General features: G+C 36.1%; 1 protein-coding gene across 3 annotated transcripts in view; it reads left to right on the top strand.

The window, feature by feature from the left end:
- LOC115217531 (non-symbiotic hemoglobin) overlaps positions 1-12,781 on the top strand; it is a 271,016-nt gene that overhangs the window by 222,732 nt on the left and 35,503 nt on the right. For all 3 annotated transcript variants that reach the window (XM_029787255.2, XM_036507443.1, XM_036507442.1), the window contains one exon: positions 3,178-3,402. In XM_029787255.2, coding sequence (XP_029643115.1) covers positions 3,212-3,402 — 191 coding nt within the window. In that variant the 5' untranslated portion in view covers positions 3,178-3,211. The remainder of the gene's footprint in view (positions 1-3,177; positions 3,403-12,781) is intronic.

Below are 12,781 nucleotides of genomic sequence, written 5' to 3'. Positions count from 1 at the left end.
ATGTTGAACGAAACACTTTTTTCCAAAGGTGAATTATTCAAACCCCAAAGAATCCCTCTCAACACATGGCTATGATGCTCTCCCATTATTATTATTATTATTATCTATATTATTATTATTATTATTATTATTATCGTCATATCATCATCACATCAATCATCATCATCATCATCATCATATTATTATTATTATATTATTATTATTATTATTATTATTATTATTATAATCATTATTATTATCATCATCTCATCAGCATCATCATTATGTATCTTATTATTATTATTATATTATTATTATTATATTATATATTATTATTATTACTACTACTACTACTACTACTACTACTACTACTACTACTACTACTACTACTACTACTATTCAACATTTGGTAGTTTCAGGCAATTTCTACAGCATCACCTGCTCCATGTTGCTGGGATGTGTGCAGCATTGTGTGTTCTTCTTTGTTGTTGGGTTAATGCAAACACTTCTCGGTATTGCATTGCGTCAGTTTCTTTAATAATGGGATCTGGTTGCAATCTTTTGTTGTATTAGTGTTTGTCTTGTGTGTTGTGTATGTAATGCGAGTTGTGTTCTCCTGTTTGGGCATCCAATCTGTTGGTGTTGCATTGGCTATTTACTATATGGAGAGTGTCTTGTTTTTTGTATTGATTTGTCTTGGTTGTATTATTGAATTGTTAGTGTCTTGCGTAGGATGTGGGATCTTCCTAGCAGGGTTATTTTTTGGATAGTGTATAGTGCAGAGGGTCCAGGTATAGCTTTAATGATTTTGTTCATTTTTTTTTTACCATGCCCATTGCTACAATTATTGCTGGTATTGTTTTCACATTCATGCTCCATCTTGAATACTTAAATTTCGAGGTCTTTGTACTTTGACAATTTCTCCACTCCATTTTAAGCGATGCTTTGGCGAAAAGGGACTGCAATGTCTATCAATAAGCATGTGTTTTTTTTACCAATCCTTGGTTATTATGTCTGGGTGATTAGCTTTTATTTCTTTGTCAATTTGAACAGGCACATTCAGATGATTGCGGCCTGGTTATTGTCATGTACATATTCATACCATTTCTTGTCAGTTTTTATATTGTGGTGTTAGCATATTGTCCAGTGGATATATCTGACCACTCGCGTCATGTCTGTTATATATATATATATATATATATATATATATATATATATATATATATAGATATATATATATATATGATTTTGGCAAGCGCTGAACATCCAGAGATGATGTGTGTCAATTTTTATTGTGCTGGTTGCATGGTTGCACTTTCTGCATTTGGTGGCAGGGCCTATTTTTATTATTTTGCTTCTATAGTTGTTTGTAGTCAGACGTTGTCTTGTGTAGCAAGAATCAGTCCTTCCACTTCAGTTTTTAGTCCAGAACTTTTGAGACATTGCTGGCTTCTACTTAGGCTCAGTTCTCTGTCAAGCCTTGCAGGATATTGGCCATAGAGTTTTTCTCTCCATTTCTTCTTTGGTATGTTTTTTTAATTAGGTTTTCATGTTTTTTGGTCTCTTTGACTATTTCTACTATGTTGTGATCTGAGATCAGTGTATCTGTTTTGTATTTTGTCGCGTCCTTGTGTATAGATAAAAACGTTTTATTTTTCTCGTGTTGGTTTATTACATATAGTAATCTTCCACTTTTTGTTTCTAGGTACATTTCTTGTCTAATTGTTGTTATTTTATTGTAGTTCTCTATCTATGTCAAACCGCGACCTCCTTCTGAGCGGAGTAGTCTGCGTCTGTTTTGCGGTGGCGATTTCAGTATGTTGTTAATAGATATCTGGTTTTTCTAAATTTCTCGATCCATTGATCTTCCAGTTTGTCCTGTTGAAGCTGTAATTTATGCTTGGTATGGCTGGTGCGCTTTTCCCTATTATATTATTTTTAGCATTGAGTTCAGTGTTTAATATTAGTTTCTTCTGGGCAAAATAGCACATGTGTGACTCACCATCATAAGTCAAGATACCACAGACATGCTGAAGACTACTAGTTACTGGAAAACTCCTGGGTAGACAAAGTCCCAACTTCTGGATGAAACACCTCACTAATACTCATACTCACATAGTGGCAGCATTTAATTTATTAATAAACTAGCCAGAATCGACACCAAACTATATGCTGGAAGGACAAACCACCCTAATTCCCAAAAAACAAAGACACCACAAACCCACAAACGTATAGACCAGTAACATGCCTATCAACAATCTACAAAACGCTTATATCAGTCATCTATAACCGGCTTATAATACACCAGAAAAACAAAAATATTTTACCAGAACAAAAGGGTGTTGGAGAGGAATGTGTGATTGTAAGGAGCAACTTTGGTAAATTGAGCCATTATAAAGGACTGTGAGAAGAAAAACAAACCTCAACATGACTTGGATTGATTACAAGAAAGCTTTCGACAGTGTTCAACACTCATGGATACTGGAATCTCTCCACAGAAATAAAGTAGTTCCAACACTAGTAAAATATATCAATCATCCAATGGCAAACTGGAAAATCAGTATAACACTGAAAAATTAATCACAAGTCATTAAAACCTGCCCTATACCCATAAGAAGAGGGATTTCCCAAGGAGACACGCTGTCACCCCTGTTTTTCTGCATTGCTCTGACTCCACTAACAAACTTATTAAACAAAACCACTGGTGGTTTAGATGCTATGGATAAACAATAAACCATATATATATATATATAATATATATTATATATATATATATTATATATATATATATAATATATAATATATATATATATATATATATTATATATATATATACGTATGTATGTATGTATGTATATATATTATATATATATATATATATAATAATATATATATATATATTTATATATATATATATACGTATGTATGTATGTATGTATATATATATATATATATATATATATATATATATATATATATATATATATATATATAGGGTGTATGTACTTATGCGTGTCTATGCATGTATGTATGTATGTATGTATGTATGTATGTATGTATGTATGTAGGTATGTATGTATGTATGTATGTATGTATGTATGTATTGCATGTTTGTATGTGTGTATGTATGTATGTAATTTATCACAGTCATCTGTATTGCGATGCTGAAATTTGATTTTTTTTCTTCTTTTACTGTAGATGATTGCAGGACGTGAATCGGTGCCACTTTACAATGGGTTGTAGGAACTCATCTATCGAGAAGAAGTTGTCATTGGAGACTGATAACAGAAACTTAGCACAAATAAATACGCGTCCCATAAAAGAAAGACCTCCTTTTAACGAAAGTCAAAAACAACTAATTCGAAAGTCGTGGAAAGTTATTCAAGCTGATATAGCAAAAGTCGGTGTGATAACATTTCTCAGGTATTTGAAATTATATTTTTCTTTGTATTCGTTTGTTGTGCTCATGTTTACCTCTTAACTTTTACTTGTTTCAGTCATTATAGTGAGACCATGCTGGGGCACCTCTTTGAAGAATTTTTAGTTGAACAAATCGACCCCAGTACTTTTTTAAAGTCTGGTTGTCAAGCGGTGGTGGGGGTCAAACACAAACATACACACACACGCACGCACACGCACACATACGCACACACACACACACACACATATATATATATGAAGGGCTTCTTTCAGTTTCCGTCTGCCAAATCCACTCATAAGGCTTTGGACGGCGTGAAGCCATAGTACAAGACACTTGCCCAAAGTGCCGCGCAGTGGGACAGAACCTGGACCCATATGATTTGGAAGGAAGCTTCTTACCATACAGCCACGTGGATAGCTGACGGGGTTGTGATTTTCAGAGAAAAATTGCTGAAACTATCGGCTTAGGAAGGTAAGAAAACAACGATCATCAGGTATTCTGAACAATTCATCGTATTCTTCCTCCCATTTCACGGACGAAGCTTGAACCGATTCGAGGTAGAAGTACGCCCAAACCCAAAGAGTGAAATCAAACCAAAAGCCACTTGATTGTTATGCTAACTTCCTAAACATCAACTTCCTAAACTTCAAATTATCAAGTCAAATTTACGAGTCAAACTCCAGGATGAAGGACTCAAACATTCTTTATAATATTTACAATACTTATAATAATGCTCTAGAAGACAATTAACAAAACAAATATTTTACTCAACAATTATTTCAGAGACGTCATCCTTACAGAAAATAATTCTTAAAAGTTAACATATTTAATTTGAGTTCGAAAATATTTGAGTTCCACAATAATTCGTACTCAAATATTTTCTCACACCGTCTCTGATGAAAGGTTATCCATGATATCCCAGAAACAGGTGTAAGACTATTTCATAATAAATGTCCTGAAAACTCCTCGCAGCCTTGGATTTGTTATCTCATTCGGTCTAATATATATATATGCATGCTAATTACAAGACCTACGTAAGACTCCTCACTCCTATCATTATCGAACCAAGAGTTTAACCACAGTCTATCCATAGAATTTACTTAGCGGTAACTGACACTCTTTGGATCTTCTAGACACCAATACCTCTCATACCCTTGGTTTTTTATATATATATATATAGCCTTATTTCTTTCTGCCTTCCTTTCTGTGGAAGACCGTAGGCTCGAAACGTTAAAGACTTTTTCCTTCCCGAGCGTTATACTAATACAGCTACTTGTTGTTTACACCACCTGTCTTCGTCTTTTTTTTGTGAATTCTTCCGTATATATTAAATATATATATATATACTATATATATATATATATATATATATGTGTGTGTGTGTGTGTGTGGTGTGTGTGTGTGTGTGTGTGTGTGTGTGTGTGTGTGTGTGTGTGTGGATCAAAACAGCTTGATTCAAATTCGTTGGTACTATGAGAGTTAAATCAAACTGTTTTGATCCATACATGTAACTCCCGATACACGTGTGTCCTTCTTTCTTTCACTTACTCGTATATATATTATCTTTTACTTGTTTCAATCACTTGACTGCGGCCATGCTGGGGCACTACATCGAAGGAATTTTAGTCGAATGAATCGACCCTACTACTTATTATTTTTAAGTCCGGTACTGATTCTATCGACTCTTTGCCGAACCGCTAAGACATAGGGATATAAACACAACACCAGCTGTCAAGCAGCGGTGGAAGACAAACAGAAACACACTCAGACACATACACGGGTGTGTGTGTATGTTTGTGTATACATGTGACAGGCTTCTCTTTAGTTCCTGTCTACAAAATCCATTCACAGGCTATTGAATACAAGACACTTCTCCAACGTGCCACGCAGCCAGACTGAACCGGAACCATGCAGTTGGGAAACAAACTTCTTACCGCACAGACAGATACTGACAGCCACACACACACAAATATATATATATTACTATTATTATTATTATTATCATTATTATTTATATATATATATATATATTACGTATATATATATATATATATATATATATATATATATATATATATATATATATACACACACACATATATAATATATGGGCACATGACGTCACCAATGGTGCAATTAACATGAAATGCGTAAACGAACGAGAAAAACGAATGAAATATAATATATGTACTCCTCATTTCGTGCATATATATATACATATATATATATATATATATATATATTATATTATATATATATATATTATATATATATATATAGCTTGTATGGTATATTATATTGATATTCATAAGCATTGTTGTACTGTTTTAGTGAATTGAAAATATCCAAGTAATATTATGTCAAATGTAGAAAACAAATACTGAATTATGGAAGAAGAAAAGCGTGAAATGAAATGTCAAATAGGTTTACACGTGTGTGAAAATTTAATAATGTAAATCTAATAAATATCTAGCGAATTCATGACGTAATCTATGGAAGATCAAACGAATTGAAAGTGTAAAAGTTTCATCAAGGTGAAATAGTACATGGCTTTTAACTGTCATAGTAGAGGCAAAATTATTACAATTTATTGTAGTGTGGGCAGAGAGATATTTATATGTGCATGTGTATGTATGTTGGGAGGTTGATCATGACTTCAAAATATCGGCTTACAAACCATCAGCAGATTGTGGTTTTCTTTCATCTTTCATGCTTTACGTCTAGTGTTTTGATATATAGATATTAATGTTTTATATATATGAATATATATATATATATATATATATATATATATATATTATATATATATATATATATATATATATATATATATATATGTATGTATGTATTTATGTATGTATGTATGTATGTATAGATCCAATATCATAGTATCGAGCGCTCCATCAGATACTGTTATACACCGCTGGTCACAATGCGCTTCCAATTTTGTCTTGATTATGCTATTCTATTCCATCTTGACTTAATTTGCTTGAGAAAATCGTCTTTCCATCGTCGTGGAGGCCTTCCAAGTGCTATTTTCCGATCTCTTGGCTACCATTCGACAACTGCACGGGTCCACCTGTTGGCTGTGAACCTTGCAACATGTCTGACTGGGCGGAACTTATGCTTTCAGTACTCTGCGATCAAATCTTTCACTCTGCTCCAATCTTGAATTATCTCGTTTCGAATGTGCTCTCGAAAGGATATGCTAAGCATGGATATTTCCATGGCCCTTTGCGTCGTAGCTAATCGAGGTTCTATCCTCTTGCATGGTAGCTCATATCTCACTTGCATATAAGAGTGCAAGTAAGACACTGTTGTTGAAGTGGGCACGTGTGACATTGTCTAGCTTTGTTTGGGGCACATCCTATATTGATTTGAATGCCTTGTCAATCTGACAATCTGAGGACCATGCGGAGGATTCAGAAAGAGCTGGATGAGCCTAATGGTGATTACAAAGGTATAACAGCTCGAAAAACTCACTCTGATCGTTCTGATAAGAAAAGAACTCCTGAATTTGCTGGTAAGATCCAGGCCATGATTGACAACGATCCCTCCTAGTCAATGAAGTCCATCGCCAGGGAAATAGGAGTGTCTGAGTTTCTTATCAAGCAGGTAGTGCATGAAGACATTCAGTATTCCTCATACAAGATGAGAAAGGGCCATTTTTTAATCCCAAACCATCAAGGACAAGAGGAAAGCCGCGCCACGAAGCTTTTGAACAAACTCAAGCATCCTGTCCAGCCGAACATGCTTTGGTTTTTCTCAGACGTGTAAAGTTTCTGCCAGGATCAGATGGTAAACACAGAACAACCGTTGGCTTGCCGTGTCTCCAAAACATGTACCGAGAGGGATAAAAATCAAACATCCAGTCAACATCATGATGGCGAAGTTATGCCTCCATTCATCTTACCACATGGCTTTACACTCGACACGGAGGTCTACATCAAGTGCCTGGAGGAGGTAGTGCTCCCTTGGGTCACGATGGTGGCTGCTGAAAGACCCTATGTCTTGGCAACAGGACTCTGCACCATGCCACACTAGCTGGAGAACCCAGTCATGGCTGTCAGAAATTTCTGCGACCACATCACCACTAATATCTGGCCACCTAACTCCCCAGACGGCAACTCCCTTGATTATTATGTGTGGGGCGCAGTTGAGCGAGAGACCAAAAAAACTCCTTGTAACACCAAAGATGAAACGAAGGTAAGGATTATAGCAGCCTTCACCAAGTTAAACAAGATCTTCCAGGGAGTTGCAGGAGATTCTGAAGTTGTCTGGAGGGTGTGGTGGACGTCAAGGGCGATTTTATTGAATAAATTTACTCTTTAGTATTTCAAGATATTATTATGTAAACATATGTTAAAATAAGATGTCAGTGTCATTTTCATTTTTGCGTAATTTCAACGACAATTTATTCACTGTACCGTGTATATGTGTGTGTGTGTGTATGTGTGTGTGTGTATGTATATATATATATATGATTGCATATATGTATGTATATGTATGTATGCATGTATGTATGTATATATATATATACATCATCATTATATGTATAATTAATGATCGAACAAGTGAGTAAGGCATTTACTTTTTTCCTGACTCTGCTTCTATCACTTTCTTTTCTTTCTTTCACTTCTCTGAACTTTTATGCGTATATTTGACGAAGGGTTATGTCCGAAACATCAGGTTTTCACTCTTAACTTTGACTTTGTTTTTTCTTCAAGTATCTAACTAATAACATCTTCTGTAAGCATCTCTTGGGTTTTTGTTGTTACTGTGGTATGCGCGCGCGTGTGCGTGTGTATTTATTTTCATTTCTTATACTTAGGTATATACATGCATTTTTATAGTGTCCCACATTTGCATATATTCATAGGTTCAAAATAATATATAAAATATCCACGCTTGAAACTGAATAGAAAAACAAGGTTTCGATTTTGTAAATAGTAATCAAATAACATCTGTCATAATTTTCTTGTTAAAGGAGAATAAATATTTACTCTATAAAGTATTGAATAATCCTTCAGTTTAACGTAAATTTGTTTTTATTATAACATGACATAAAAACAAACAATATATACATACATATATATTATAAATGTATTTATGTAATATATATATATAATATATATATATATATATATATATATATATATATATATATATATATATATCTGTAAATGTAATATGTGACAATTATCGGTAGCCATGATAAAATCCGAGAGTTTCGGATGCCGAGGTGGAAAATCCACGCCGCCAGCTCCTCAGTTATCCGGCCATCGAAAAAATACTATATATATATATATATATATATATATACAGGGTGGGGAAGCAAAACTGGGAATATTTTGGAAGCCTTATTCTTTATATATTCATAAGCGTTAATGAAATATTGTTTTCTATTTCAGGGTGGAGGTATATAGAGTTAATTTAAGCAGAAGTTCCAGACATACGATCTAACATGCCCACTTAAGATGCTTCGTGCCGGGGTTGCAATTAGACGTATGCTCACACTGTTGGGGCCTCTGTGAGCACTGTCTACAACGTTAAGAACTGAATGCTGGATATTAGTAGCATCAAGAGAAAACTAGGAAGTGGAGACATAAATTTAAAAAATGGCATAAAGCATTTCTTGAATCACTTAAAGGCAAAATTTCGAAAGACCCAACAACATCCATGAGAAAACTGTCCATGGACAGGAAAGTTGATCCAAAGACGATCAGAGATGCTGTACACAGTAATTTACATTTGGTGTCATACGTGAGGACCCCGGGACACCTATTGACTCATGCAATGAAAACCAAAAGGCATGAAAGTGCCAAAAAAGTGTTGTGATACCTGGAACACAATGGACAAACCGTGAAAATCTTTTCAGGTGAAAGTATCTTTACCGTTGGTGCCGTTTTAAAACTTCGTAATGATCGATACATTGCTAAGTCACCTTCTGAAATCCAACTACCCTAGCGGTAATTATGTGTGGACCCCAGATTGTTCTGCTCATACGGCGAAGAAAGTGCAGAAATTCTATAAAGGCAATTTCCCCGACTTTTGACCTGCCAGCCTCTACCTTTCTTCCAGCCCAGATTTGAACTCCCTGGACTATGCCGTATGGGGCAAATTGGAGAACTCTACCAACAGAACCTCGCATCCAAGTCTTGATCATTTTAAGCAAATCCTAAGGGACAGTGGAACAACATGTCTGAATACTTCATCATGAAGAGTTGTGACGCCTTCAGGCGGCGTGTGAAGGCTATGGTGAACAATGAAGGCAAACATATTGAATAATTTGTCCCTTTATACCCCTATAAACAGATTGCTGGTTGTTGTAATATAAACAGTTTGGTGAATAATCTATTATTTTCCAAGTTTTACTTCCCACCCTATATATATATATATATACACACACACACATATATATCTTTACATATATATGCATATACATACATACATACATACATACATACATACATATATGTATCCGTACATACATATATACTTCTACTCATATACACATATATGTATGTGTGTGTGTGTGTGTGTGTGTGTGTGGTGTGTGTATGTGGGTGGGTGTGTTGTGTGTGTGTTGTGTGTGTGTGTGTGTGGTGTGTGTGTGGTGTGTTGTGTGTGTGTGGTGTGTGTGTGTGTGGTATTTCACTCATATTTTTCTGGTCTCCGTTCAAAGAAACATTTCCTTTGAAATGAAATCTACTTCGATTTATGGTGGATTCATTTATCATACTTTAATCTTAAAATTAATGAGATGTCTATCAAGGGAGAGACCCGCTCACATTCAACCGAATATGTGTCTATGCGTCTGTGCCTGTGTGTGCCTATGTGTATATGTGTGCGGTGGGGGGTTGTGTTGGTGTGTGTGAGAAGTGTTTGAATTTAGCAGCAAGAGGATATAGTTCTCTATCCAGGAAAACAGAAATAAAGCTGAAACAACTGGTGCTGGTTTGTGTACGTGACTGTAACGTAGCCGTTCGGTATAAGAGACCGATAAATCAAGTAGAAAAGTACTAGGTCAATTCGTTCGACTAAGCACTTCAAAGCGACGCCCCAGCATGGCCGCAGGCCAATGAGCTACTTCAGCAGTACAGTTTGCCTTGTTTGTTTCTTTGCTTGTTTATTTATTTGTTTATTTAGATTTTAAGCACTTATAGAGGGAGTTTTTGTCCTTTAATCGCTGGGATATTCGCAATTGATTAGAGTTTACCAATTCAATATAACGACATTGATTAGCCTCAGAACAAGAATTATTGTTTCCAGTGTGTTTCTTTTGAGTATTTTAGCGAAGGGTCGTTTTGTCAGGCATTGAAATGTCAACAGCTCTGTTGACGTTAAAGATATATAAATTATTCAGCAGTAAAGCTAAATATATTCTGTAGATACGGATATGATTTAGTGTGATTTATTCACAGGTGCTAACGTGGCTATGTAGTGAAGAAGTGAAAACCCGTCGTGTGTGTGTTCATCAATTCCTTGCAACTTTGCAGTTCGGCAAAATGTACCGATAGAATAAGTACTAGACTTTAAAATACAATAACTGAGGGAATCGATTTGTTCGATTAAAACTTTCAAGGCGGTGCACCAGCATATGCCGTAGTCCAATTAGTAGAACAAGTAAAAGGGCTGTGTGGTAAGTAGCTTGCTAACCAACCACATGGTTCCGGGTTCAGTCCCACTGCGTGGCATCTTGGGCAAGTGTCTTCTGCTTTAGCCCCGGGCCGACCAATGCCTTGTGAGTGGATTTGGTTGGCGGAAACTGAAAGAAGCCTGTCGTATATATGTATATATATATAAGTGTGTGTGTATATGTTTGTGTGTCTGTGTTTGTCCCCCTAGCATTGCTTGACAACCAAATGCTGGTGTGTTTACGTCCCCGTCACCTAGCGGTTCGGCAAAAGAGACCGATAGAATAAGTACTGGGCTTACAAAGAATAAGTCCCGGGGTCGATTTGCTCGACTAAAGGTGGTGCTCCAGCATGGCCGCAGTCAAATGACTGAAACAAGTAAAAGAGTAAGAGTATATTGGTTTCAAATTTGGCGCAAGACCAGCAATTTCGGGAAGGGAGCTAAGTCGATGACATTGAGCCCAGTGCACAACTGGTACTTACTTTATCAACACCGAAAGTATGAAAGGTAAAGTCGACCTCGGTGGAATTTGAACTCCGAACATAAGACGCCCGACATGCTGCGAAGCATTTTACCCGGTTTGCTCACGATCCTGCCAGCTCGCCGCCTTGTTAGCAGTAACTATATTTTGTTGATACAGATTTACTTTTCTGCTCTAGGCACAAGGCTCGAAATTTTTGGGGAGGGGCAGTCGATTAGATCGACCCCAGTACGCAACTGGTACTTAATTTATCGACCCCGAAAAGATAAAAGGTAAAGTCGACCTCGGCGGAATTTGACAGAACGAAGACAGACGAAAAGCCGCTAAGCATTTCGCGTGCTAACGTTTCTGCCAGCTCACCGCCTTTTGTTGATACAGACATAGTTTGATGTAAATTGTTCATATCTGTTCTAGATATTTCATCGTTCCAACTCAACTATACAAAGAACAAATAAAAATTTAAATAATCATTATGATGTCTCAAAAGACGAAGCCATGCACTACAAATGTTCGTTTGATTATTTGACTTTCGCTTAATTGTATTTTTCAAAGCAAGAAATGCCAAAGTTTTTCATAAGTTTTCAAAAGTAAACTGAACAAAGGAAACACTTTTTTCTAAGAATTAATTGATGAAAACGTTTTTGGGTGATTACGCTAAGACTAAAATTTACCTGTAATCAAGATTCTTGCGATCATTTGATATAACAAGCTTTAAGTCGACGAGCTGGCAGAAACGTTAACGCGCCGGGAGAAATGCTTTGTGGCACTTTGTCTGTCTTTGTGTTCTGAGTTCAAATTCCGCCGAGGTCGACTACGCCTTTCATTCTTTTGGGTCGATAAATTAAGTACCAGTTGCGTACTGGTAATTTCGAGCCTTGTGCCTAGAGAAGAAAAGGATATAACAAGCTTTATTTATTTAAGCTGACAAGAATCGTTAGTGCGCTGGGAAAATGCTTCGCGGCAATTTCTGCCTTTACGTTCTGAGTTCAAATGCTGCTGGGTCAACTTTGCCTTTTATCCTTTCGGAATCGGTAAAATAAGTACCAGTTAGACTCTAGGGTGGGTGTAATCGGCTAGCCCCCACACACCCCACCACCCTCGAGCTCGTTGGTCTTACGCCAAAATCTGAAATCCATATAACGAGCTTGTAATTCTCACACAAAAGATAAAAGACCCGTATGTGTAATACCCAACAACTTCAAACACTGTCATCTATTAATGATTTGTGACTAGGATTTGAGGCGAACAGTTATGGGGTTAGA

The sequence above is a fragment of the Octopus sinensis genome, linkage group LG11 (genome assembly GCF_006345805.1).
Source record: "Octopus sinensis linkage group LG11, ASM634580v1, whole genome shotgun sequence".
Classification (NCBI taxonomy): Eukaryota; Metazoa; Mollusca; class Cephalopoda; order Octopoda; family Octopodidae; genus Octopus; species Octopus sinensis.
Note: the sequence above shows the minus strand (reverse complement) of the source record. Positions and strands in the feature narration are given on the sequence as shown.